The 26570-nt window shown below is 53.2% G+C and overlaps 13 protein-coding genes across 13 annotated transcripts; 6 read left to right on the top strand and 7 right to left on the bottom strand.

Annotated features, from left to right (window-relative positions):
* Positions 1-454: 454 nt before the first annotated feature.
* AYO21_02305 (hypothetical protein) lies at positions 455-1071 on the top strand (the record flags this gene model as incomplete). Its single annotated transcript, XM_022652284.1, has 2 exons — positions 455-466; positions 583-1071. 2 exons carry the CDS (start codon positions 455-457, stop codon positions 1069-1071), a joined length of 501 nt encoding a protein of 166 aa, XP_022515320.1.
* A 510-nt stretch (positions 1072-1581) lies between these two features.
* On the top strand, positions 1582-2999 carry AYO21_02304 (hypothetical protein; the record flags this gene model as incomplete). Its single annotated transcript, XM_022652283.1, has 3 exons — positions 1582-1657; positions 1872-2424; positions 2633-2999. The coding sequence occupies 3 exons, from the start codon at positions 1582-1584 to the stop codon at positions 2997-2999; spliced, it is 996 nt and encodes a 331-aa protein (XP_022515319.1).
* Positions 3000-3195: 196 nt separating this feature from the next.
* On the bottom strand, positions 3196-5399 carry AYO21_02303 (hypothetical protein; the record flags this gene model as incomplete). The annotated part of the gene is made up of 2 exons (XM_022652282.1): positions 3196-4194; positions 4260-5399. 2 exons carry the CDS (start codon positions 5397-5399, stop codon positions 3196-3198), a joined length of 2139 nt encoding a protein of 712 aa, XP_022515318.1.
* Positions 5400-6002: 603 nt separating this feature from the next.
* Positions 6003-7214, top strand: AYO21_02302 (hypothetical protein; the record flags this gene model as incomplete). The annotated part of the gene is made up of 2 exons (XM_022652281.1): positions 6003-6091; positions 6158-7214. 2 exons carry the CDS (start codon positions 6003-6005, stop codon positions 7212-7214), a joined length of 1146 nt encoding a protein of 381 aa, XP_022515317.1.
* A 371-nt stretch (positions 7215-7585) lies between these two features.
* Positions 7586-8707, bottom strand: AYO21_02301 (hypothetical protein; the record flags this gene model as incomplete). Its single annotated transcript, XM_022652280.1, has 1 exon — positions 7586-8707. One exon carries the CDS (start codon positions 8705-8707, stop codon positions 7586-7588), a length of 1122 nt encoding a protein of 373 aa, XP_022515316.1.
* Positions 8708-9700: 993 nt separating this feature from the next.
* Positions 9701-11344, bottom strand: AYO21_02300 (hypothetical protein; the record flags this gene model as incomplete). The annotated part of the gene is made up of 1 exon (XM_022652279.1): positions 9701-11344. One exon carries the CDS (start codon positions 11342-11344, stop codon positions 9701-9703), a length of 1644 nt encoding a protein of 547 aa, XP_022515315.1.
* A 457-nt stretch (positions 11345-11801) lies between these two features.
* Positions 11802-13913, top strand: AYO21_02299 (hypothetical protein; the record flags this gene model as incomplete). The annotated part of the gene is made up of 1 exon (XM_022652278.1): positions 11802-13913. The coding sequence occupies one exon, from the start codon at positions 11802-11804 to the stop codon at positions 13911-13913; it is 2112 nt and encodes a 703-aa protein (XP_022515314.1).
* Positions 13914-14559: 646 nt separating this feature from the next.
* AYO21_02298 (hypothetical protein) lies at positions 14560-15342 on the top strand (the record flags this gene model as incomplete). Its single annotated transcript, XM_022652277.1, has 1 exon — positions 14560-15342. One exon carries the CDS (start codon positions 14560-14562, stop codon positions 15340-15342), a length of 783 nt encoding a protein of 260 aa, XP_022515313.1.
* A 519-nt stretch (positions 15343-15861) lies between these two features.
* On the bottom strand, positions 15862-17302 carry AYO21_02297 (hypothetical protein; the record flags this gene model as incomplete). The annotated part of the gene is made up of 6 exons (XM_022652276.1): positions 15862-16370; positions 16444-16478; positions 16534-16798; positions 16878-17009; positions 17154-17227; positions 17283-17302. The coding sequence occupies 6 exons, from the start codon at positions 17300-17302 to the stop codon at positions 15862-15864; spliced, it is 1035 nt and encodes a 344-aa protein (XP_022515312.1).
* A 1490-nt stretch (positions 17303-18792) lies between these two features.
* AYO21_02296 (hypothetical protein) lies at positions 18793-20494 on the top strand (the record flags this gene model as incomplete). Its single annotated transcript, XM_022652275.1, has 3 exons — positions 18793-19638; positions 19738-20010; positions 20093-20494. 3 exons carry the CDS (start codon positions 18793-18795, stop codon positions 20492-20494), a joined length of 1521 nt encoding a protein of 506 aa, XP_022515311.1.
* A 584-nt stretch (positions 20495-21078) lies between these two features.
* On the bottom strand, positions 21079-22491 carry AYO21_02295 (hypothetical protein; the record flags this gene model as incomplete). The annotated part of the gene is made up of 3 exons (XM_022652274.1): positions 21079-21662; positions 21732-22262; positions 22461-22491. The coding sequence occupies 3 exons, from the start codon at positions 22489-22491 to the stop codon at positions 21079-21081; spliced, it is 1146 nt and encodes a 381-aa protein (XP_022515310.1).
* Positions 22492-25147: 2656 nt separating this feature from the next.
* Positions 25148-25600, bottom strand: AYO21_02294 (hypothetical protein; the record flags this gene model as incomplete). The annotated part of the gene is made up of 1 exon (XM_022652273.1): positions 25148-25600. One exon carries the CDS (start codon positions 25598-25600, stop codon positions 25148-25150), a length of 453 nt encoding a protein of 150 aa, XP_022515309.1.
* Positions 25601-25707: 107 nt separating this feature from the next.
* Positions 25708-26259, bottom strand: AYO21_02293 (hypothetical protein; the record flags this gene model as incomplete). The annotated part of the gene is made up of 1 exon (XM_022652272.1): positions 25708-26259. The coding sequence occupies one exon, from the start codon at positions 26257-26259 to the stop codon at positions 25708-25710; it is 552 nt and encodes a 183-aa protein (XP_022515308.1).
* Positions 26260-26570: the final 311 nt, after the last annotated feature.

Here is a 26570-nt window from a genome sequence, read left to right as displayed (position 1 = left end):
GCGCGCAAGGAGGCTCTGTCAAGGGCCTTCGCAAGGCTGATTGATCTACGAGGCTGGCCCCTGCTTTTCCTTATTCGGTTTTTAGATCTCCCTTTGCTTAGTGTTTGTAAGATCCTCGGACCATGTAAGCTCTTGGCTGCCTGGGTTCACTGATATGGGAGAAACCCGGATACAGCCGAAGCTCGGCAGGAAGTTGCATGGGGAAATAAATGGCTGGTCATACCTCCGTGCCCCGTCGTGGTTTCATGGAAAGTTGGGTTATATAGCCGGGTGTATTAGAAGCCGTATTTTCAGGTCTACGCCGCGCATTGTAGCTGGTCCCCCAGGATCATGGGCCTATGCATATTTAAGAGTCTGAGGCATAGTGCACAGCCACAGCAGAGCAACACACCAGTATTACAGCGAGGACAGCCCACCCATAGGGAGAGCTCACCACTCGTCTAAACCACGAACCATGTCAGAAGCCGTAAGTCGAAGTTCCTGCAGAACCCATGCCTTGTCATCATCCGGCTCCAAAGATCTGGCGAGACAAGGACCCAAGGCTGCGATGAGTGTATTCTAACGAGCTTTCCATCCTTCTAGACGACTTGGAATCGCCCGCTCAACCATGTGGCAGTATCAGTGCCCGATGTCCAGGCCGTGGTAGACTGGTACAGCACCCACCTCGGGTTCCGACTTCTCGGCAAGATCGCACACATCAAACGGTCGACGGATCCGGACGCCGCCATCTTTGCCATCTACCCGTCGAGCCTGAACGAAGTCAAGCTGGCGTACATGTCGACCGGGAATGGCGTCGGGTTTGAGGTGTTTGAATTCGTGGACCCCAAGCCGGTCGCGGCGGAGCGCGAATTCCAGTATGAGCGCGCCGGCTTCTTCCATGTCTGTGTCACCGATCCCGACCCGGACGCCCTGGCGGACAGGGTCGTCGGCGCCGGTGGCAAGAGGGTAGGCCAGACTGTCGATCCCGGTAACGTCGGCGTCAAGTGTCTCTACTTGGCCGATCCGTGGGGAAATATCGTCGAGGTCTTGTCGGTCAGCTTCGAATGGTTGGCGTGCAGGACGGCCTTTTAGTAGATTAGAAGCTGGATGGATGATTTGAACGCATCCTCTGTAATCATGTCTTCTCCGAGAGGAAGGGGGGTGTCCAACAGGTCCACTATAGCCGATTTGCCGGGGTTCCATTCTGTATGTTCATCATAAGAGCGTGATATCAGGCGTGTCCCTGGCTACTAAGAGACTCAGGTACCCTAGAGAGGCTCTTGTCGGCGAAATAGTGGTCTCGGTTCGCCCTCTTCACGGCTCATTAGGGTTGACATGGTGCCCAGCTGTAGATATACTGCCCCGTATCCAAGCCCTGCTAGCCCAAGCTCCAACGGTTCATTGCTCCTCGCACTCGCCCGTGGCGTCATATATTCACTATTAAACATTTTCCTTTGTGGGAGAGTTGAGGTTCACAAACACATCGAGGTGTGTCCTTCCCTGCAAAAGAAAGCTCTGCTGTGTTGTCCAGTCCGTGGGAAAGGAGAAATCTAGTTTGAAAACTTGATCGATACGACAAAGAGTTGGTGGGAGACAAAAAAAATGCTGAAGCAAAATGGAGAGGCTCCTGCTTCCTTCGACTACCCAGTATGCAAGAAGACTGTCACGTTGAACAACGGTATATTGACACTCTTTCCTGCCCCCTTTTACGGTGCTGAATTTTGAGCAAGAATGCCTATGCTGACCTCGCGGGCCATCCCTTGTCGCAGGAATGGAATGTCCATTGGTCGGCTTGGGCACATGGCAGGGTAAGCAAGTCGACTACATGTCCCTCGCGCAGATTCTCACATAATGGTCTGACTTGACTTCTTTTTTTTTTGCTCCTTATCCAGGCCAATACGGCACCTTGGCAGCGCAGCAACTCGAGGACAGCATCATCCACGCCTTGCACCATGGGTACCGGCTGATTGACACGGCGCAATACTACGGCGTGGAAAAGGTCGTAGGCTCTGCGATTCGCAAGTCCGGGGTGCCCCGGTCGTCGATCATTGTCATTACCAAGTTCTGGTCGCATTGGCACCATGACCCGGCTGCTGCGCTGCGCCAGTCCCTCGCCGACCTTGACATTGACTACATCGACATCTTCATGATGCACTGGCCGACCCTCATGCTGAAGGAGGGCGTTCCGGAGCCGTGGGGTACGAAGCCCGATTTTATCGACACGTGGATTATGATGGAGGACCTGCTCTTGGACGAGTCGCTGGGCCTGAAAGACCAGGTCAGGGGCTTGGGAGTCAGCAATTTCACTCGAAAGCTCCTCGAGCCCTTGCTGGAGCGGTGTAGGCTCAAGCCACTGGTCAACGAGGTCGAGTTGCATGCCATGAATCCGAATTTGAAGCTTGTGCCGTGGTGTCAGAAGAACGGAATCCAGGTCATTAGCTGGAGGTGAGTTCTTTGGTCGGTTCGCCGTCTCCAACGAGCAGGGCATGCATGGCAGCTCGTCCCACAGCAGTGGTTAAGTTGATCGGTTTTCTGGATGCACTGCCAATTTCGCGAGTGGTCGCTTTTGTTCCTAACCTTGCCTTGTCGTTTCGCCTGTTCTACCACGAAGATGGGAAAAGAGACTGACCAAGAATCCGACCTTTCTTTCCAGCACCCTGGGATCCGAACGAGTGAACGAACGGAATCAGATTCTAACACATCCGCTCTTTACAAACATTGCCTCCAAGCACGCCTGCTCCGTCGGCGTTGTCTCCCTTTCTTGGGCAGTACAGCGGGGTGTTATTGTCATTCCGAAGTCGTCATCGCTGAAGCGCATCGAGGATAACATCAAACTGGTTGAGCTCACCAAGGAAGAAATGGAGGAGCTCAACAACGCCGAGAAGACGGTCGGCCGCATGAGGCTAAGTGACACGATCCCGGGGATCCAATATAAGATGCCGGATGGGCGAGACACCATTCTAGGGTGGACGAAAGTAGAATTTGGGTGGGAAGATGAGAAGGGCGAGTGGCTGTGCTGAGCCGAAGAAGGGAATCATGGAATTGAACATGTTTGAGGAGGAAACGGAGGAAACAGAGGAACGGACAGAGAGGGGAACACTGTCGGGCCTCCAGACCTGGAGGCTTGCGGTGTGTCTTGAATCGCTAAACGTTCACGCTCATGGATGCAAAGTAGGAAGAACTCCCAAGGTACGTTTCATGCGTGTTATTGGCTACTCAAGATAGAAACGATGTTGGCTCTGTGGTCCCGAAGTAATTGGTGAACATGGCATAGTCTGTCGACGACGGAAACGTCTCCTCACCCTGCGACATGTCGAAGAAACCTAGAGTCGGGTGGTTCTGCCAGCTAACATAAGCATTGATTCCGTCCAGGTCCATGCCGTTTCCTATGTAAGGGGCCCCATTTCCAGACACGTTACTATTCCGGTGATCACCTTCGTTCGACTCTATATCTTGATTTCTATTTCCGATCAAGTTGTCAAACAGCTTGGAGATCCAGGGCGCAGGGTCCCACGCTTCGTAAATGTCGTGCCAGACCATCTGACAGCTATTCAGAGCCTGAAACCCGAGTTGAGACACCAGAGGCTGCGGGCTCTTCATCTGGGTGTAGAAGACGGCTTGCGCGAGAAAGAGACCTTGGAAGACCTCGTGCGGCATGACAAGGGATTCATTTTTACGTGTAAACGTGCAAGCCAAGGACGAGATGCGCTGGGCAGCCACCTCGGTAATTGGGCGCGAGGGGGGGCCTCCGCCTAGGGATCCGTTGCCGCTGGTCGTGGACGTCGCTCCTGTTGCGGACCGGCCCAAGTGACTCAGGATCAAGTGGTGGTCGTAGAGTATGGCGAGACAAGTAGCAAACGGATTCGAAGCCTTGTCATTCTCCGAGCAGCGTAACGTGGGCGGAAGCGCATTATGCCAATCTTGTAAAGTGTCGTGGAGATTGGCCATTCGAGCCTGGGCGCGATTAGGATCGAATCTCGTCGAGATGATCTCTCTCAGGAGGAGAGATAGCTTGGACATATGAATCTGATACAGACCGCAGACGTCGCGGAGAGGATGGTTGACAAAATCCGGGCTTTGAACGTCATACTCGAAGTCTTCGACCGTCAGCATCTCGGTGTCGGAGTGATCGGTGTTGATGCGGAAGGGCCGGCGACGAGGGTGCCACATGAAGCATCTCGAATGACCAGAATCCACCAGAGTCTTTTCAAAAGACTCCGGTCATGAGGGTGCATGTTTGCCCCTGCAGTAGATCGGTGAATACCTAGGGCTTCTGCAACCGTGACCCCGGTAGAGATCCAACTATAAAAATTCCAGTAATTGTTCGGTCCTCCACCCCAGCACGTCAGGACAATGACGCTCTGTAGAATAGTGATCTTATTGGATTCGTAGCCGGTGTCAAACAACGCTTTGGCCTTTCGATAATACGAGACTCTGGCTTGCTTTCGTCCCGTAAACCCAGCACGATGCAAGATGGCGAGGGGACAGAAAGTTGCCGAGATGAAACACAGCGCATGCAGTAGAATCCACGGAACCTTCTTGGCTTTATATTGTTGAAGAAACTCTTGCCGATTGACCACGGGATAGATAGGCCATACTCGGTCCAGAAAATTTGCGATCAAAGCATCGAGAATTTCCTGAGAGGGAGCGACAAAGGCATCTTTGGCTTGAAGAAAGGCGATATCCTCTGGGAGCATATGTGAGGGGTGATTTTCACTCGTAGGTTCAGCCCTCGCCTGGTCTTCTGTGAGCGGTGGCCCAGCATGATGGAGGCGCGGTCGTCCCCCTTCTTTGAACTCCTCGAGCACCATGGCCAATGGAAAGGATTCTCCCAGGTAGGTGATCGAACATTTGTCTATCGTGTCCTTTTGGTCCCGTCGTCGTCCGTCCAGAAAATGGTCGAACATGGCAGCCCAAGAGATTTCGCGATAAGACTTCGCGCTGGTCTCCGAGAATGCTGCTTCTGGAGAGGCCAGGTCTGTGCTGGAAGTAGTGGATGCCGATACTGGGAAACCATTTGGGACAGTGGCGGGAGGTTGACTGTCGACACGGACGCTTTGAACTGCTTGTTGGAGGAGCGGCGACCCGTCTACAGGAGTCGGGTCACTCAGGGGACGATGTGCTGTCGTTTCTGATACTGCGGGCGTGGCGATGGCGTCGGCACTCGTGTCAGCATCAACCCCAACAGAGGCTGCCGTGGGCTCTGTTACAGTGGGATTTGGCTTGGTCCTTTTGCGAGAATGCGTGCCTCGCCTAGACTGTATCAGGACACATTCCTCGCTGTTGCTCTGTCGACATTTGGAGCAAGGAGTTCCGCATTCAAAGGCGTCACACTTGATTCTTTTCTGATTACAGCGTTTGCATGCTTTGACAGCACGCGTACGGTTTGAAGGCGCATGTTCCGAGCTGCCAGGGCGCATCGTGGGTGGTGACTTGAACTGATGACTTTCGGGTCATCTGGTTGCGCCAAGGAGGAGGGAGAGAGGTGTGAATAGGCGACGACAATGGTGTCTCAGCTTCGCGGTGTCTGGAGCGTGAAGTGATGAGTGGATGTGGACAAATTTGAGGAGCAGACTTGAAGTCGATGGAGATTGTACAGGCTGGGCGGAAGAACGAGAGCCCGAGTTTTTCCTCGCCTCCGCCTGGAGTGGCGTTCTAGCCTCCTTCCTGCATATTAGCGGTGCCTAGCACGCCTACCGCGGGGATGGTGGAGGGGCAATTAGGGGCCACTTGGGGAACTCATTAGGGCGATAACACCCGCTATAACCTCCCCCCACTTGCCCTCGGCGGGTGCTCAGCAAAGGGCCACGTGCGAAGTATCAGCTCCTTGACCATTCACAGTTTCAATTCCCTCCACCGCAGTTCACCTCCTCTCATGTAGCCGGTATGGGACTTGATTCCCGGCCACAGCACTCTGCTCCGATTTCTGGTCATTCGTCCAGCATGGCCATTGTTGAAACTTTTCCTTCCCACTATATATCGTTCCTGTTCCACAACCTGTTCGAAAGATTTTCAGAGCAGCCATGGCGACCGCCACCATGACCACCAAAACGCATCCTGCGCTGCGCATCCATGCCCGCGAGAAGCTCCAGCTTGACAACATTCCTTCTTTGTAAGCTGCTAGCGACACTCCTCCGAGGCATTTCAAGAGGAGTTTGGCGAGCTAATCACTACCTAGACCTTGCGGACCCAATGAAGTTCGACTCAAGATTGCCTACTGTGGGATTTGCGGCTCAGACATTCATGAATATCAGGCACTCCCGATCTTTGCTCCGCCACCTGGTGGCAAGCATCATGCTACAGGAGTTGAACTTCCCGTGGTCATGGGCCACGAAATGTCGGGCACTGTGACAGAGGTTGGATCAGCAGTCCGAAACCTGGAGCTCGGCCAAAACGTGGCGGTCTGTCCCTCGTTGGACGATCGATCCTACAATGAGCCCCCGTGCTCATCTTGTCGCAGGGGCAAAGTCAATATCTGCAAGCGCTTTGCCACCTATGGCCTGAGTGCCTGGGGAGGAGGGTTCTCGACTGAGATCGTGGTCAAGGACTTCAATTGCTTCCCTCTTCCAAGTTCGGTGTCACTAAAAGTGGGTGCCCTGACCGAGCCTCTCGCTGTCGCCTGGCACAGCATCCGGACATCGGGATTCCAGAAAGGTCAGACGGCACTCATTCTTGGCGCAGGTCCCATCGGGCTTGCCATTTTGCTCTTACTCAAAGTCTGGGACGCCAGTAAGGTGGTCGTGACAGAAGTCACGGAAGCGAGACAGCTACAAGCACAAAAGTTCGGTGCTGACCTGGTTATCAATCCTCTACAAAAGCCCGCAGGCGGCTCAAGCGAGGCGCCTCCAGATCCCGTGGTGGATGCCATCCGGACCTTCTCTGAAGACGGTGTTGACGTTGCCTTTGACGCAACCGGCCTCCAATCGACCTTGGACACGGCACTGGCAGCCACGCGACCTGGAGGGACGATTTTCAACGTCGCAATACACGAGAAACCGCTATCCTTGAACCTCAACGACATTGGGTTTCTTGAGAAACGCCTCCTTGGGGGAATCTGCTATACTAAGGAAGACTATGAACAAGTGATCAACGCGATGGAGTCTGGGAAAATTCTATTTGAGCAGATGATTACTTCAGTTGTGCCTCTGACAAACGCAATCGAGGGTGGTTTCATGGAGCTTATCCGGAACAAAGCGAAGCATGTCAAGATCTTGATCCAGCCGGAGGAAGACTAGACTTATCACCGACTCCCCGCCATTGACAACATGACTTCAGTGTAGAGAGTTGCCCATTAGTCTATCGAGCACGCAATAAGACAACCATCTGATTAGCCAGTCCAAGCTCCCTGGAAGTAAATCTCCACACCTTGACGTTTACTCGCCCGCCACTGCAACACAATCAGACGAAGTTGTCTTGCCGAAGGCCAAAATCATAAAGGCGAGGCGGCGTTTTGCCGGGGAAGCATATAGCCGACAGTTCCCGGCGCATTGAATGCAGATTGGGTGAGTGCAAGGCTGAGAGCAGCGGTGAACGGAGCGGCATGTACCAAATTGTGTGCGCTCCGTTGTTATGGTCTAGCAAGGGATACAAAAGGAGACAACAATGTTCAATCGTTCGAGGTAATGACACACTTGATGAGATCCTTGGGCTTGTCCACGACCAATTGCAACGCGTCGGCGGCTTGCTGCAAGTCGAACCTGTGAGTGATCAGGGGCTTGACATCCAGCTGCCCAGAAGCAATCATATCAATGGCGGTGCGAAATGTGTTGGCATACCTCCATAGCGACAAGAGGTCGACCTCCCTCACCGCCGCCGATCCCACGTTGATGTTCTGAATCGGCTGTCCCATTCCCACAATGACCACCTTGCCGCCCGGCGCAGCACAATGGATCCCAATGTTGACGCAGGTGTCGACGCCCGTACATTCGAACACGACCTCCGCCAAACCCCATCCCTCGCCCTCCTTCTCGAGCATCTGTGCAGCCAGCCTCTTGGCCATGTCTGGCTTTGATTCTCCCTCGTTACCACGGATAGGAATCTCAAACACGCCGTCGGCAAATCCGTGTCGCCTCGAGAAGTCCAGCCTCGCGCCATCGATGTCCACCATGCCAATCCATCTGGCGCCATTGACGCGTGCCACCGCAGCACAAAACAATCCGATCGCACCGGCTCCGAGTACCACCACTCTCATGCCGCCCCTGACTTTGGCCCTTCGGACCGCATGAACCGCCACACTCAATGGCTCGACCATGGCGGCCTCTTCCCAACTCATGGTCCGGGGCAGCGCATACACCCATGACGCCGGGTGCGTATACCTGGCCTGTAGCGTTCCCTGGATTGGTGGATTCGCACTAGCGCTGCCACTGAACTTCAGCCGGGGACAAAGGTTGTATTTACCACTGCGACAGATATTGCACCTCTCGCATGGCCGCTGTGGCTCGATGGCCACGCGGTCTCCGATCTTCAACCCCAGTCCCAATGACTCCACGTCACTGCCTAGCGCGACGATTGTCCCTGCAGCCTCGTGTCCAAGTACTAGAGGCGTGGTGACGACAAACATGCCGTTGCGGCCAGCTGAGTAGTAGTGCATATCGGTACCGCAAATGCCTGTGGCACGTGGAGCAATGAGGACTTCGTGTGGAAGCGGAGTGGGCGTTGCGACTTGGGTCAATCGGAGGTCGCTAGCCCCGTGCAACAGAGCAGCAACATGAGTCGAGCTTGTAGACATATCGGAAGGCCGTAAGTCGATAGCAACAGTTGAAAGGATCGAATCGATGGGAGGAGCCAAGGAGGTTCTAAATAAATTGTATTCAAGAGACACCAAGGACAAAACAGTGTAGAGAGTGCTAGACCCGCAGTTGAGAGAAATCGATATCTGCTTTCCTCGTCTTTCTTGATACACCAAGGCCGTAACCGATCTGGTCTTCCTTGCCGGCGGCTCTGCTGCACCAAATGGGCCCTCTCAGCTATGTCCGTTGGCCGGTCGCTTCGTCCTCTGAACGTGTGTTGAGAAGCGGCTTTATTGCCATTTCTCCTGATCGAATACAAAAAACCTAAGAACTGAAATAACCCAAAGCTACAAGTTTACGCGGCGGAACGCCATCATTTTCGCGCACAATAGGTACTTATTCCGGTCTTTCGGTGGCCCGGTCCATGTGAAATCACAGCCGAAAAGGGCGGGAAGGGCATCATCAGCGCGTGAAGGGGTATGTGAAACAGAACAAGCGGGTCAAACGGATGAGATTCGATACACAGCCCATCAACCGGTAAGACAATGGCCCTTTTTTTTTTAACACTCGGCCGGCTTGCGGGAGCGGAAGCTGGTGGGCGAAGAACTTGATCATGTAGCCGGAAAGGCTCGGGAAGGAGGTAGGTAAGGCTCAGATCTGGGGGCCAACCGTTTCGTTAAAAGGTATTATGCTGATAGATCGGCTTCTGGCAAGAGCTACCACGTACGGAGCTAGAGAGAGAGGGAGAGAGCATTGCTAAGAAAGCGAGAAGAACTATCCTGTCTTTCGACTGGTCAACATGATCGTTCAAATGGCTAGCCTTGTATAGAGACTCTGAGGACTCATTTGCTGCGCGTTCTGTGCGATCCACGGCAGGTTATTTGAAGCCAGCAGCATTGACCCAGCCGAAGCTCGACATCCCATGCAATACTGCTCCTCCATTTCGTACTATATGTGCTGGATAGAGGCAAACAATTGGCACCATACCCCCTTCACAGCACCTTCCGCTTCAACATGTCCAAAGCAGGGCCCAAGAGGTGAAAACTTCTGCCGAGTACAACTGGTAGAAGGACTCCAAAACTAGCCAACATCGCCGCCACCTTCCATGCCGGGTGCAGGGGATGTGTGCCTTTGCCGCCGTAGAGGTTAAAGTCCTTCCACACCGGCCAGTAGAGCTGGTACCAGAACTTCCAGGTTTCGTCGGGGTAGTTGGTGGTATTGCGGCCGGCGGCGTCCAGGTTCCAGTTGCTGCAGCCGGCATTCCAGACCATGGACTTCAGCCGGGCCTGGACTACGTTAGCATCGCGATACTCGGCGGCTTCCTTGACGTCGATGACTTGGAAGTCTCCGCGTAGGATCGGCTTCACCATGGCCTTGATGATGTACTCTACTTGTACCTCGTTCGTATAGATGACCGAGTTGTGCGCGGGGAAGGCGTTGGGACCGAAGACGATCCCGAAGTTAGGGAAGCCTGTCACGAACGTCGCCTTGTATGCCTGTGCGCCTCGCGTGTCTTTCCAGTGTTCGTTTAGGCTGACACCACCGACACCCTTGACCGTGATAGGAGACAAGAATTCCTGGATCTTGAAGCCCGTGCTGAGGATGATAGCGTCGACATCGATATTTCGTTGGGGAGTTCGTAGACCGGTCTCGGTGATTTCCAGAATGGGCTCCGCTAAGAGTTCGATGTTGGGACTGTGGAGGCACTCGAGGTAGCCAGGGTCAAAGATGCGTCGTTTACACCCCAGTGGAAATTGGGGAATGAGGAGGTCATGGTACTTCTTCGGCGCCGTCGCCTTCATGTAGGCCTTGGCGTGCTCCGTGGCGGCGGCGCGGTTACGTATCGATCGGGCTGTCTCGGATTGGTATAGATTGTGAAGGGCGTCCGTGTTCTTCCACAGGTAGAAGCGGTAGATGCGGTTCCAGAGGGGCACGTTGCGGAAGCACCATTTTTGGAAATCGGTGAAGTTGCTATTAGGTCTTTCGTTGATCCATTGGGGTGATCGTTGGAACTGGTATACCTGCGCCGCTTCCTGAACCACATACGGGACAAGTTGAGCGGCGGAGCAGCCATTGCCGATGACAGCAACGCGCTTACCCCTGAGAGAGACATTATGATTCCAGCGCGCCGAATGCCACATGTCGCCTCTGAACGTCTCGTGGCCCGGGATGTTGCAGTCTTTGGGTATGGATATTGTACCCACACAGGAGACCAGCATTTCCGCCTCTCTGTGGAAGACATGGTTGTCGTCGAGGTCGCGAAGGGTCACCTGCCAGACTGACTTCTCTTCGATCCAAGCGGCTTCAACCACCTCGATTCCGAGCCGCACATGGGGCCTGATCCCGAACTTGTCGACCGTATCTTGCAGATATTGAAGAATCTCGGATTGCTCGGCGAACCGCTTCGACCAGTCGGGGTTCAGGTTGAAGGAGAAGGAGTAGAGGTGAGAGTCGACATCACACCCCACGCCAGGGTACGTATTGAGGTACCAGGTACCTCCGATAGATCTCTCCCTTTCGTAAACGACAAAATTATCGTATCCAAGTTGCGATCTGAGCCGCGCTGAGAGCGCAATGCCAGCAACCCCGCACCCGATGACAATAAGGCGTGGTTCTGCTGTCCGGCGGGAAGGCATTGCGCGCGTGTGTGTAGAGACAGGACTTCCCGCTCGACTCGAAAAATCTCTGCAAATTCTGCATGTCGAGGAAAATCTTGCCAGACTTCGAGCTCGCACAATATATCAAAGGCAGCCTGTGGCGGACCAGCCGCTTGTCCATGTAGCCTTGAGAGATGGCTCCCAGCCGATATCACAGCACGAGGATTGGTCCCGGTTATATGACGATGGCCTGAGAATTCCCGGGCGAGGACCACATTCAGCTTCCCGGTGGTACGCTGTGGGCCTTGGTGAGGAATAGGCGGCCATGGTGATCTCGAGGAGCATTGCAGAAGCAGTAGATCCCGACGGAGCTGGGACTGCTGTCTCTGTTGCTCGCTGGAAGGGTTGTTCGAATCGTTGCAGATATAATGGGGTGCAAAGTCCCGGCGAAAATTGGCGGACCGGTCGTTGTAAGCGGAAGCATTAGAGGGCAAACATGCCGAGCACCACGAACGGACCTTCTATCTCAGTCAACGGCGCCTCTACCCCATCTGTCTTGACCGACGATGAGCAAGCAGTTCGAGACCTGAGGAAGTTCATCATCGATATCTGTCGACAGAACGGTGGTGGCCATGGAGGGTCGGCGATTGGGATGGCGCCTCTGGGCGTGGCTCTCTGGCGCCATACAATGAGATACAATCCAAAGAACGCCGACTGGTTCGATCGAGATCGATTCGTGCTATCGAATGGCCACGCTGCTATGTTCATCTACACAATGTTACATGTGACCGGATATCCGAATATGACGTTGGACGAGGTGAAGCTGTACGGCTCAGCCAAGGCAGTCGACCCAGAGACTGGTAAATGGACGGCCACGCTATGCCATGGTCACCCTGAACTGGACGTTCCAGGCATCGAAGTCACTACTGGGCCGCTTGGTCAAGGGGTAGCGAATGCGGTCGGCCTCGCCATCGCCTCGAAGCACCTGGCAGCAACCTTTAACAAGCCAGGCTACGACATCGTTAGTTCTCGGATCTACTGCACCACGGGCGATGGATGTCTTCAGGAAGGAGTCGCCCAAGAGGCTATGGCTCTTGCAGGTCATCTTCAGCTCGATAACCTCGTTCTCTGCTACGACAACAACCAGGTCACCTGTGACGGCCCCCTGGAGTGGATTGTGTCCGAAGATACCAATGCCAAAATGCGCGCAATGGGATGGAACGTGATCGATGTTTTCACAGGTGATAGCTCGGTCGACGATATTGTCTCAGCGCTGAAGCTTGCCCGGTCGACCAAGGGCAAACCCACCTTCATCAACATCCGCACCACAATCGGTTACGGGACGTCCACCGCGGGCACTTTCAAGTCGCATCACGGCACCTATACTGATGCGGATGCCGCCTTGTACGCGTCTGCCAATGTATCAACCACACATACTCTATCAGAACAAACAAAAGCGTACCTCGCTGGGTGTGAGGCAAGAGGCCAAACTCTGGAAGAGGACTGGAAAGACCTCCTGGTGGCCTACAACAAAGCTTACCCCACCGAAGCCCAGCTCCTGTCCGACCGGATGAATGGCAAGGTCGACTATGAGACTGTCCTGTCTTCTATTCAAGTTCCCGAGGTCGTTCAAGCTACCCGACAATTCAATGGCACCGTCTTTAATACCCTCATGTCACATGTTCCACACCTCATTGCTGGTGGCGCCGACCTCTGGAACAGCAATCAAATGGGTGACCAGACGTCTCGGATCTATTCCGGGGGCAACCCACAGGGCCGCGTTATTCGGTATGGCATTCGCGAACATGCAATGGCGTCCATCTCGAACGGACTAGCAGCCTACAGTCCCGGCACCATTATCCCTATCACGGCGACATTCTTCATGTTCTACTTGTACGCAGCGCCTGGCGTGCGGATGGGTGCACTAAGCCACCTCAAAGTTATCCATGTGGCCACCCACGACTCGATCGGCGAAGGCCAGAACGGTCCAACTCATCAGCCGGTCGAACTCGACTCTTTGTATCGAGCGATGCCACACCTCGCGTATATCAGACCCTCGGATGCCGAAGAAGTCATAGGTGCTTGGTCGACCGCGTTAGGTCCCGCAACTAAGGAGATGTCGGTCATCATCTCGCTGGCTAGGGACCCAGCAATCACCGCGATACCAAACACAGATCGAGCCAAAGTCGCCCGAGGCGGCTACGTAGTTGTCGAGCAGAGCGATTCCGTCGTCACTCTCATTTCTTGCGGCTCGGAATTGCAATTTGCCGTAGCAGCGGCGAAGCAGCTGACAGAACAGCACAGCATTTCGACGCGGGTGGTCAGCATGCCGTGCATCAGCCTGTTCGAAGCCCAATCCGAGACATACCAGAATGAAGTGCTTGGGTCAACGGAACATGTGGTTAGTGTCGAAGCCTATGTCAGTAGTATGTGGGCCAGGTTTTGTACAGCAAGCGTGGCGATGGATGACTTTGGGTATTCCGGAGCAGGCATTGAAAACTTTAGGAGGTTTGGCATTGACCATGTCGGGATCGTCAAGAAGGTGAAGAAGCTTCTGCAAACCACCACATCAGGGAAAGGCAGAGCAAGATGGAGGTTGTTGAAGTAGTCGTAGGCGGTGAGAGATAGATTGGATCTAGGTATAATTCCGTCAGTGGCTATGATTGTTAGGAATACATGACCTGTTTTGCTAGGGCTCGAGCTTCATCCAACGAGACGATGGATCCCAGCCTGCTCTCACGGTTCTGTCGTGTTGGTCTCGGCGGGCACTAGGCGAAGCAAACAAACCTGATAGGGATACCGTTGAAGCTTTCTTCATAGCTTCTCATGACCTTAGATCAACCGAAGTCTCAAGTCGGCATTGCGCTAGACAAGCTGAGAGCTGACATTTTGCTGACAGTGATAATGATGATAGCCCGGCTGGCTAGTACAGTTGAGGGGCGATGGACCTAGAGCCGCCAACAGGCTGGCCGTTAACCGAAAGACTTTCTCTCGCCTTTATACTTTCTCCCCTGAGCATTGCCTGCAACTCGGGTGGAGCAACGGCTCTTTTAGAGTCAGTTAGGGAGACGAGCCCTTTGCTGCTCGTTCGAGACACGGGCTGCAATTATTTATGATGGTGCATATTGTACGCTTTTACTCGAACCGTTCACAAACCTGGGAGATTGTAACTCTACCAGAACTGACCCTTCTTGGGCACAGTCTCTTCTGCCTCGAACTGAAAGCGAACAACGAGAGGCATTCTTCACGTCAGGATGGCCGGATTACTTCGCAACAAAGTCGTTGCCATCACAGGTGCATCGCAAGGAATCGGGCGTGCTACGGCACTGGCATGTGCTCGACAAGGCGCTGGTCTCGTCCTGCACCACTTGGGGACCGAACAGACGACCTCTGACATCGGGGCGCTGCAATCTGAACTGAGAGCGATCGACCCATCGCTTCGACACACCTCTTTCAGCGGCGATGTTGTCCTGCCAGAGACCCCGGCCAATCTGGTGGCCGAGGCTTTGGACAAGTTTGGTCGAATTGACGTCCTGATCAACAATGCAGGCATCTGCACATTCTCCGACTTCCATGATGTGACGCAGGCTCTTCTGGAGCGGCACATGTCAGTCAACTTCACGGCGGCGTACATGCTCACACAGGCCGCCACGAAGCAGATGGTGGCCCAAGGGACGGGTGGCAGTGTCGTGTCTATCGCCTCCATCACAGCCGTCCAAGGCTCGTCGGCCTTGACGCACTACGCGCCCACCAAGGCGGCCATCCTGGGCATGACTGTCGCCTGCGCGAGCGCCCTGGGCAGACATGGCATCCGGTTCAACAGCATCTGTCCCGGCACCATCGAGACCACCATGAACAAGGCTCACTTGGACCACAATGGTCAGCGCGAAGTCATGGCGGCCAAGGCGGCGCTGGGCCGCCTGGGCACTCCCGAAGATATCGCCGGAGCAGCCGTCTTCTTCGCCAGTGATCTCAGTTCCTATGTGACTGGACAGTACCTGTTGGTGGATGGCGGTGCATCAACCCATTATGAGTGATAGCGACGCATCTTTTGGCTGCTGCTGCTCTTCATGGCAATGGGATCACCCTTCGAGCGAAACACGTCCCCTCCATCGTTTTCTCATCTCTGCAGGCGAATACATCCAGAGCCATGTGCTTGGATTTCGATGATGTTCTAGCGAGCATCTCCTTGACTCGATCCTCGCGTCAAGCTGTTTGGTTAAAGGTGCACTGTGGCCTTTCCATGGGCCAACCGTGTTACGGTTGGGATACCGAGTGTTTCTCGCACTATTGTACCGGGAGAACTGAATAGGATAAACGGCCAAGAAGGAAGCAGGAAGTTTGGTGGTTTTCGAAACGGCACAGCTGGCTAGATTCTTGGATCGCGAGGGCATCTTTTGCGTGTCAATAGTCCTCACGCACCAGGTCCCGAGCAAGGTGGACAATAGACGAAAGAAAAGGACTTTGTTCGAGATTGGCCGTATCCGAAGGACGAAAGGCAGTGCAACAAGGACTTCTCAATTAGACATTCTGTCCTGCCCTCTTCTCTTTTCGTTTCAAGTTGACAGCGTCTTGCCCTGCAATCTTGATCTCTCTGCCTCAAGGATTCTTCCAGCCTCCTCTTCAATGCTCCTCTCCTTTGGCGTCCAGGCCAGAAACTTTCTCAATCGCTCCGCCTTTCCCCGTGAATTCAAGCCCCAGCTGATGGCTTCGAAGCCGGCTACCCCCAGAGCCTCGTCTTTACTAAGCTGCTTCTCGACGGGCTTCGCGGGAATGTAGCCTTTGTCCGCCGCGATGGCCGAGATCTTCCTGGCCAGGTCAGCCCAGACATGCTCGCCGTTCTCGCAGAGATGGTAGCCCTTAGCGCCCCAGATGTCGTCAGATAGGTTCTGAGCCACTGCCGCTTCAGCCAGGAGGACAAAAGCAGTGGCTAGGTCGTAGACGTGGACGTGGTTCCACCGCGCCTTTCCTGCGCCCACGATGGGAGTGTAGCCCTTCTGCAGTATGAGCTTGCTCAGTTCGTAGACCTGGCGAGACCGCCCGGAGACGGGACCTCGACCGTCACCTAAGCGGAAAGTCAGCAAGGGAGAGTTTACTTGACACATAACAGTTGAAAGTCGGCTCCGAAAGGACGAAACCAATGACGATCGCACGCTTCCTGGGGTCACCGAGACTTGCCATAGATGGTGGGCGGGCAAACCAACGCCGTCTTTACCCTGTCCGCATACTTGGTTCCAGCTTCGAGAACGATCTTGTCGACATTGCGATGGAATGCCTCGTCGGGCAGGTGTGTCAACTCGTCCACTCCACTGAGATCGTTGTACTCCTTGGTCGACCACTCTCCCAAGCGATTGTTCTTGGAGTCTTCATAAGTCAATATCCCAGTACCACCCGTGTGCAGCCAGAATCCAGGCTTAGATGGCGCATGGCCCTCGACGAGACCGGCAGCAATGGCTCTTGCCGCACCTTCGTGATCCGATGCGTCTGCAGTATCTGTCGAATACGAAAATTGGGGTCAGAACGCTGTCCGGTCAGGGGGGGGGGGGGGGGGGGGGGACCGACGGTAACTTACGCAGGACGATATCTGCCTTTGCACTCTCTTCACGAAGCACCACCGAATCATCCAGATCACCCAGCACGATGCGAAGCTTGGGATACTGCTGTTGAACTCGGTTCGCCTTCTCCTGCGTCCTGATCAGGGCACCTATCAGATGAGGTCAGCAATTTTGGTGTTCCGTGTTACCAACGCAAAAGCAAACCGGGCGTTCCCATGCCGTGCCAAGTTAAATATGGAAAGGATTCAAATGAGGTGAAAAAAAAGGAGGCTGTCTGAAATTTGCAAACTCACAGTATTCCCATTCGGGGTGTTTCTTGCTCAGTGCATAGAGGGCGTCGCCACCGATGTATCCTGTGACTCCTGTGCTGGAATTGGAGTCAGCGGGTATAATTTCTGAACTTCATCCCGTCGGCCTCGTACATTAACACTTTGACCGCCATACTGGCTGTGGAATACCGACTTTGCTGCTGTGAAGCTCTATTCTTCTTGTAGAAGGTTGTCAGGACAAGTCGCTTACTTGGTGGAATCAAATTTGTTTCTGTAGGATAGTAACATGAAACCCCCTCGAAGCCTGAATCTTGGAGACCGAGCTACTCCAATCATATACTCGGTACTTGGGTTAGTAACCCCCCAGTCAAGTGTTGCGGTTCACCTGATTTCGACGTCGTTCAGAATGATTTCGATATCAGGACCGTGTGGTCAATCAACCCGAGGTTGGTGAATGTTTTACTCTCATGTCTTACGATTAAGCTGGGCTATTACCGTATCATGACTACCTCGCAGGCTTCAAGAGCTCTACTCAAATTTCTATGCACGTTACAGTAAGACATTGTTGAGCCAGGCTCACACGGTCAGAGCGGATGCAAAGGTTGTAGCCCCAAGGTTCTTTCATTTGTGCTCAATTCTTTCGTGTTTGGCGCTTCCGTTGCCGCATTGTGGCTCGATCAAACATGAGCAAGAAGCCTCGCCTGGAATGCTTGCGGTGAGAGGCAAGCCGGTTTACGATAGTCACTAATAGGATGAATGTTGACGTTACCGCGATGGGTGTTCGTGAAACGCAGACCAGAAGGGGTCCGACATAGGAACCAATTCTTACATGCGCTACTCTGAGCGCTATCAGCAAAGGCCTAACAAGCGAGTCACAAAAGTTCTTTGCAAGTGTGTTGTGTTTGGGGGGTCCAACGAATCTGGCAACACCTGCGGAGGGTTTCTGGGGATACGATTGAGGTTCAACGGGAATTGAATTCCATGACCGAGCCCATTTTTCTGGTCCCGGAAGTCGATTCCCTCGGTCTCTGTGTCTTCGGGTGGCGTCGCACGGCTTTATCCCTTCAGTAACCGTGCTCTCCTTCGGCTATAAGGGTTATTCGATTCTGCTTTGCCCCTTTTCCCGCACCATACCCACATATGTATGCAGCAAAGGCATTGACTTGGACTAAGCAGAAATTCTACGAGCATATCACGACATCACTATGTATACGGAAAGTCCCCGTTGCCTCCATCGACTGGGGTGAATGGCCTTTCAAGCGAGTTGAGGTTCTCGCCAACTGCCTTATCTAGTCTTACAACCGGGGAAGGATGGAGACCCCTTGCGTGGATTGCCCACGTTCCACAGGGCTTCGTTGCCGATGGCGCGATATGGAAGTTGAAGTCTACAACCGGGCTTTTGGGAATTGGCCACACAGTGGATTGTCAAGGGGCTCCCCCGTGGGGAGAGAGAGACAGGTGGATGCTTTATCAGGACGGTCTATTTCAACCCAGGGGCATGCGGGAGTATATGGGGCATGGCTTTCTCTTGTCTGACTGATTCTGTCAACTCAGGTCAGCCTGTCTTGTCTACCACTCTCCTCGTCAACCCCCTCATTTTACGCACCTTGAGAGTTCCTCAGACCAGAGCCAGCTCTGTGGTTCATAAAAACCCCCTAAAAGCATGGGTCTGCTTCCTCTCCAGGGCCGCGCCCTCACGGTCGCCATCACCATGACCTGTGGCTTTTCCTTTATGCTCTTCGGCTGGGATCAGGGTGTCTTTGGCGGCATCTTGAACGACCCGACGTTTGCCAAACAGTTCAAGAACCCAAATCCGACAATCCAAGGCCAGATTGTCTCGACCTATGACATTGGCTGCATCATCGGGGCCATCATATCCATCTATTTCGGAGACAAGCTGGGCCGCCGCAAGTCGATTGCCATGTCGTGTGCCTTTGTCATTGTCGGAGGCCTGTTGCAAGCGTCTTCGTTCTCCCTGCCACACATGATTGTTGGCCGCATTATTGCCGGTCTGGGAATCGGCCAGAGTACAGCCGTCGTGCCCATGTGGCAAGCTGAGACCAGCAAGGCAGAGCACCGCGGCAAGCTTGTTGCTCTTCAAATGGTCATGGTGATCTTCGGAATTGATCTGACCAGTTGGATCAATCTGGGAATGACTTATGTCTACACGAACGAAGTCAGCTGGCGCTTTCCCATCGCGATGCAATGCTTCTGGGCCTTCGTCACGCTCGGACTGCTTGCTTGCACGGTGGAGTCTCCTCGGTGGCTTTGCTACAAGGAAAGACATGCGGAAGCTCAGGTGGTGCTAGCTCGCCTTGCCGCCAAAGACCGCGAGGACACATCGGTCAAGATCGAGCTGAAGATCATCAGCGATGCTATCGCAGCCGAAAAGGCTGGCGGAGCCATTGGATGGCGGGAGGTCTTTTCAGGTGGTGAACAGCAGAACTTCCGGCGCCTTGTTTTGGGCGCCGGTACGTCCGTCTTTCAGCAGATGGGGGGTATTAACGTGGTAAGGATCGAGATCCAGACTGATTCCTTCCACTCTCTTTTCAAGCCTGCGAGGTTTTTCACGGCGCGATACTGACAGTAACTGCGCCAAACCCGACAGGTTGTATACTATTTCCCGGTGATCCTGACCAAGTCCTTTGGCTTCAGCAACAGGCTTGCTCTGATCCTGTCAGCCATTGACTTTATTTCCCTCTGCGTTTGGGGCTCCGCCATCATGCTCCTAATCGATCGCTTCGGACGTGTCCCTCTCATGCTGTTTGGGTCTATTGGATGCGGCGTTTGCTTCACCCTTACCACCATCGGTCTCGGCATTGGGACAAAGGCCAGCTACGCCATGGCCGTGTCGTTCATGTTTGGCTACCATCTCTTCTACGTAAGTCACATCTCTCTATCTCTCTATCTCTCTCTTCCAAACTCCTCGAAAGTCCGAAAATGACATTTTCACTTGATTCTAGGGTCTCTCTTACCTGGCCATTCCATTCCTATACCCCTCCGAAATCAACTCATCACGGATGCGCAGCATTGGCAACAGTGCCGCCATGGTCACCAACTGGGTTTTCGTGTACGTCGTGGTGATCATGACCCCCAGCGCCATCGCAAACATCTCCTGGAGGTTTTACATCATCTTCGCCGTGCTTAACTTTGCTTGGTTTCCCCTCGTCTGGTTCTTCTACATCGAAACCAAAGGCCTGTCCTTGGAAGAGGTCGACCGCATGTTCAAGATCAAGTATCACGCTGGCAAGAGCATGAGCTACAAGGAGGCAGCGCGCTTGGCGAAGGAGGAGACTGAGGAACTCAAGAAACAGGAGGAAGAAGGTGGCGACAAAGTCGTCGTGGTCGAGGTTGAGGAGAAGTAACATGTAGCTGACCCACAGTCATCCACTTGTTACGAGACTTGTCCATTAGCATACTGACCCGAGTTTGGAACCATGAAGACAGCTGTCGTCTTCATTCTCAAAGGGTTGTCAACGCTGGTGGCTTGTGGAGGCTGACCATTTTGGTGGGGGGGGAAGGAACCCAAGTAGGGAACTATAGGGCAAACTCTTTTGCCAGCATATAGACATGTCCTCAAAGAAACGTATTGATAAAAGGTAAACGAATTTTGCCTTTCGCCGTACAGTGGGAAGCTCATTGCTCTGGGGCGCACTCAACTAAGGCATTTCTGTCTGCACCATTTTAGCCTATCATTTCGCTGCGCAGCTGGAACACAGCGTACCTGGTGGAAATATGGGCGTTTTTACACTGATTCCCACGATAGTAGTCCGTGTCCACAGCATATGGAAGAAATGACCACCATGTACATCCGGTAAGCTCTCACAAGGGCATGAGCATTCATCATAAATACCCAGGTGCAGGAGAATATTTTAACAAGATCTATATGACTCTCTCGAGACGAACTCCTTGCCACGTATTGGAATTGATCAAATATGGAAACGGATTTCTACTCGTTAGAGTGATGTATGACATCTGACTCGATCGAGTCCGGATATCTAAGTCCACCTTGCTTGCGGACTTCGTCCATGACTTCCATGACGAGGATACTTTCGTCCCAAGGCATGGTCTCACTTTCGAGTTTACCGTCTCGAATGCATCGCGCTGCTTCATCTGCCTCGTAAAACATGCCATGCCCGTTCGCCGGAAAAGTCAACTCAACATCGCGGATGGTAATCGCCAAACCCCCCTGCTTGGCCGGAATCACTCTGTATCGGGTAGGCTGGAATGCAGGCCCGTAAACCTGAATTTCGCCTCGTGTGCCCTGGATACGGATCGCCGGGCCAGCACTGTTCTTGTGGTCGGGATCGGTAGCTACGGCAAAGGCCGTCATTGCTATCCCATGAGAAGAGCTGTTGGGGAGGTTGGAAGGGGTCGAGGTCGGAAAGGATAGCAGAACCGTCGTGGTCTGATCTACGCTCGTGGGCTCATATTTGTTCATGTAGGACAGGATGCTCGACGGAGGCTTGCGTTGATCTCGTGGTAGAGTGTGATAAAGCGTTTGGAACACCCAGGTAAGGGAGTAAATGCCAACTGGACGCCGCGTTGAATGTCAGGGACCAAAAGTCTGCTCAACATCTGAGAAGGAAGGAGTAGACGTACTTTCCAGCAGAGCTCCACCCGCAAGCTCATAAGTGAGCTTCCGAGGAGTTTCTTTGAGAGAAATATCGGGGTGGATGCCGAAGGACGTATCGGCCATGACGCGAAGGACTTCGCCAATCTCCCCCTGCTGGATCGACTCTCGTACTTGAATGCTCAGCGGGAAAAACCGTGTCCAAACTGCGTCGAGCAAGAACAGGTTCTTCTCCTTTGCCGTCTTGTATAGAACCTTTGCCTGTGCGGCGTTGACTGTTAGGGGTTTCTCGCAGACGACGTGCTTGCCGCCTTCGAGAGCCAGCATCGCATGTTGGAAGTGATGCGAATGTGGACTTGCGACGTAGACAATGTCGACGTTGGCGTCGTTTATAAGGTCCCCGTATGAGCCGTAGGCAGCGCAAGCTTCGGGGATGCGAAGATCGCGACAAAAGCGCTGAGCACGGTCTTTGCCCGAAGATGACGCGACCGCCGCCACGACATGGGCTACGTCTGTGGTGTTGCGGGTGCTCGGGTCTTTGAGAAGATCGCCGGCAAATTCTGTGTGCTCCAGCTATCAGACCCAACTATTTCAACCCCCAAACTCGACATTTGACGGGAAATACTGACTTTCAGCAATCCAACCAGTGGCTAGAAAGATCGAGAATCTAAATGTCAGTGATATCCATTCAGGTTTGCTGCAAAAGACTGCAAATTTCCGCAGCTGTAGAAGAGGGCTCAAAAAAAAATCCATCTTACCAAGGATTCCCCATCTGACTGTGTAGACCATGTTTGTTCTCTTTTAGTCGTCTCCTCGAAGTCTACGAGCAGAGTAAAACCAGACGGATAGACGGATATTTGCTGAGTTTTGAGACCCCTTGTCACTGAGACCACAGGACCGGGTATCCGTATTGCGCGAATTGTTCTGATGATCCTAAACGGGATAATGGGCTTGTGAGCCTTTACTTGGGGTGTCTGCAGCCTCTATCATCCCTGGTCACTAATAGCCGGTTGCTCCTTTCTATATTGAACATTTCAACTCAGAGAGTGGATCCCCCGGCAAGTTGATATTGCCCGGGCCGGCCTGTTCCCAAGTGGAGGCCGGGTATCATTCAACGGCGACAACGTCGCTAGTTCTTTGCACCTATTTGGGACGCCGGCCGGCCGCCCTAACTCGGGAATTAGGAGAACCCTAGCTCGACTCCGGCTCAGCCTTAGGGCTCGTTGAGCGGTACTCAGGATCACATAGCCACAGCACCGAATGGCCTAGTCACGACTCATGTCAAGTGGCGAGATGACAAGTGTGGCCCCACACTATACCCCACTGCCCCACTAATCAAAAAATGAAAGATATATATTTGATTACATTGAAATTGTGTCACAATTCACAACAGTTCAGCGTTGGTGGTGTAATGGTAGTAAGTTGCAACGCTTCGCAATAAAGCAAGTTCCCTGCTAACAGCTGGAAGACATTGGGGCCTTCCATCGGTATTAAGCCATTGCGATAGCTCTAGCCCCGGGTTCGATGTAAGTAACGTGTTGTGAGCAGTATCGAGAGTAGAACAAATCATCTAACAGATCATGGCAGTCCCGGCTAACGCATATATCACCCTTTTTTTTTTTTTGGCGCTCTTGCGCTCTTTGTTTCGATTTTTTGGGTTGCTCTTTCTTTCTTTGCTGGCACCGTCACGTTCGGGATTAGCATGCCAAGCAATGTGAACCTAAACAGCACCTACATCAGAAGATCGAATTCTCTTATACTCTTGCCTCCTCCAAGTCAATTGCTTTCTCAATTCTATTCAGACGCCACTCGGGGCCCAGTTGGAATGTGACCTCTGGGTTTTCCACCGATTAGGACATATATTGCCATGTCCTATCTGGAAACCTCGCGCTGTGGTGGCTCCCCTCGTGGCCAATGACATGCGTTTCTGAGCCGCTGCGAGAGTGACACCGACCTTGTTTACCAACCATGAGACCAAATTCCTCCAGCCTCGCGCCCCATGTTCAACGCCTATGATTTCCATCATCATATGAAACGACGACGCTGTCCGGATCCTGCGATGTGAAATCACCCACCATGCTCATTCTGTAAGTCGTCTCGCGCTCACTTACATGTGTGCATCTCGGGCGAGCAGTCGACCTCATCTTTGCCCAAGATGACTCCGCAAACAACAATCTGCGCCTCGCAGACCTCCTGAGCCGCAGCTGTTTCCAGGGGACCACGATGCTTCAACCGACCTGTACCGAACTGTAGCTGGAGTAGTGGGACAGAGAATGGTAGGCAGAACCAGAATATAGCACTCATTTTTCTGAGCTTGCACAGTTGTCTCTCACCTCTTTTCTATCGACCTCCGGTTCACATTGGCACGCCCGTTGGCCTCTCTTTCTGTGGTTCAACTCCAGATATTGCATCTTTGACACAATCGTCCAGGCCTCTTTCCCGATGAGCTGAGATCTACGCAGAGCTCACGCCAATATAGTCGGCGCTACTATCCTTTGATAGAGCGGACAGTCTGGACCCAGTTGCCCGGGCTTACCAGGGCGTCTGGACAGACTGGCCGAGGGGCAAGACATGGCGCCTCACATTAACACTGTAGCCAACGTATGCCACAACATTGACCAATTCGCCCGCAGTCTTTGTCACGGTTTGCGGCGTTCAGCTCTGGAATATCATTCGATACCTGGTCGTCAAGTTCGGTACTCCTAAGAAGCTTGAGTTGTTTACTCCTCACCTCCAGAGACAACAGACCGTGTCGAAAAATGTAGGTTCCCATTTACTTACATCTGCAGAACGTATGCTGCGTTTAGCATGGAAACATCGACGGACGAGCACTGGTAAACCCTCCCTACGCTCATATTCGATCGGTGTCCTTGCCATAATATATGTTATCTTACTCTGGACTGCTGGCGTTTTCTCTAATCTTACCATCAATGCTGACTCAACAAACGGACCTTGATCAAGTCTTGTCAGGAGTAACCATTGTGGAATATGAAATCAGACTTATTACCATATTGTGCACAATGCCGATTTCTCGACCGAAGATAAATTCAAGGTGATTCTCCAACGCATTGCCAAAAGGGCCCACGATGTTCAAATGAGTTTCAAGTATGCTCTCCTATGGATAAGACTGCGAGCTCATGGATATGACAGACTTCAGTCCGCTGTTGAGCCAGACAAGACGAGCACCAAATACGCAAGGTGAGATCGAAAGGCCTTTCTGGTCCGCAGTTTTGCTCGAAAATCTATGATATGTTATGTGAAGACGATCGAATGGGTGGGAACGCATATAGAACCCGCAAGTCCTCTGGTCCTGCCAGTGCCGTCGATTGATATATATCCTAGAAATTTTGTACAATATTGTTACGAGACACGACAATTACGTCCCATTGACCCTTCTGGAGACGATGCGTGGACGATGCGTTCCAGTGTGAAGGAGCTGTCGAGGTTACAGGACGCTCCTTTCAATGAGATTCGCGTTCCTCTTCGACCCTGCATTTTCGTTGGAGCGGAGAGGCATAGGATCAGTAGATTGAAAAGGCAACGTCCACCAGGAGTAGAAGTACACGACGGTGGAAAAGCGTAGGCTGAGGACCTCTAGCAGACGTAATCGGGTGGTGGAAGGCCTGCACAATTTCCACAGCCGCTGACAGTTGCATGGAAATTCAGCGTGTAAACTCAGAATGCTCCAGCATTGCCAAAACACGTCTTTGTGTACCATGGCAGTGCAGTCTGAGGGTGGCGACAGTTCTGTTCCCTGATCTTGGATGATGGTGACGTCCATGAGCCCCAGAACTGTGTCTTTAGCGAGTGAATTGGTGGATTCGAGACCAGGCATGGCAACACCGGCGAATTTCCAAGATCTGGCTGTCGGAGGAGAAATAGGAGTGATGGCTGCCATCTCGCCTGCAGTCTGCGAGTTGCCTTACTGGGAGGGGCGAGTGTTCCTAGGACTCTCGAGATATAGAGCCCTGCCATCTGTTGTTTTGGGTCATCCCCCCATGGACCTCATTCATCGCTTTCCGTCTTTTCCTGGACTCCCTCTCTCTCCCGTCGTCTCTTCTCCTGTCTTGCCATAGGATGTTCGTCGTCTTGGGGGATCTCACCAGCTTTTAGCCCAAGAGCCCTGCGTAGTCGTTCACTCTCTTGTTCCTTTGCCTCGGCCAACTCATGCACCTGGTAACTTTTGAGACCCTTTCCATCCACTCTCCTAGCACCACTGCCTCCTGATCTCCCACCGTCCCGATTCTTCTCCCGTTCCATCTCTTTGGTCAGTTGTTCTCTCAGCTTGTCGCACTCTTCGTCTATTTTCTCCTCCTCAAGTTCGTCGTCCTCCAGCTTCTCCCTCAGTTCCAGAACTTTCACTTCGATGGCTCGTAGGCGGTCATGGTTGAGGATTTCTTGGTCGGGCTTCCGAGTCTTGGGCCCTTGTCGCGCAGAGTCATGGCTGTAGGGGGCGCCGATGCCGACGGCGCGAGGTTTGAGGACGGACAGGTTGCGCTGAACATAGCCTGATGTTCCTGAGCCGCGCGGCGTGGAGAGACCGACATTGGACGACATGTTATGGGCTTTAGTTCTGTACTTCTCGCGTGGATTGTAAGTTGGTGATGAGTGGGGGATTCGATTTCCTGGTACTCGGCTCACGAAAAGCCAGGACGTTGCGTTATCGATAAGAATCACGTGCCTGTTTTTCTCCTCGTGTCACCATCCTTGCTCCGCTCCAGTTGCCACTTCTCTTACCAAGGGCAGGGAGGGCCTACCTGAACAAGTAAAAGTAGGTGCGTAAGTAGAGGTCCTGGTGCCTAGCTAGAAGCCTAAGGGCCACTCACCCAGGGCTCGCCAGGGTCCCGCCTTGCCATCTTGCCCTCTCA

This window comes from Fonsecaea monophora, assembly GCF_001642475.1.
Source record: "Fonsecaea monophora strain CBS 269.37 chromosome Unknown Scaff10, whole genome shotgun sequence".
Classification (NCBI taxonomy): domain Eukaryota; kingdom Fungi; phylum Ascomycota; class Eurotiomycetes; order Chaetothyriales; family Herpotrichiellaceae; genus Fonsecaea; species Fonsecaea monophora.
Note: the sequence above shows the minus strand (reverse complement) of the source record. Positions and strands in the feature narration are given on the sequence as shown.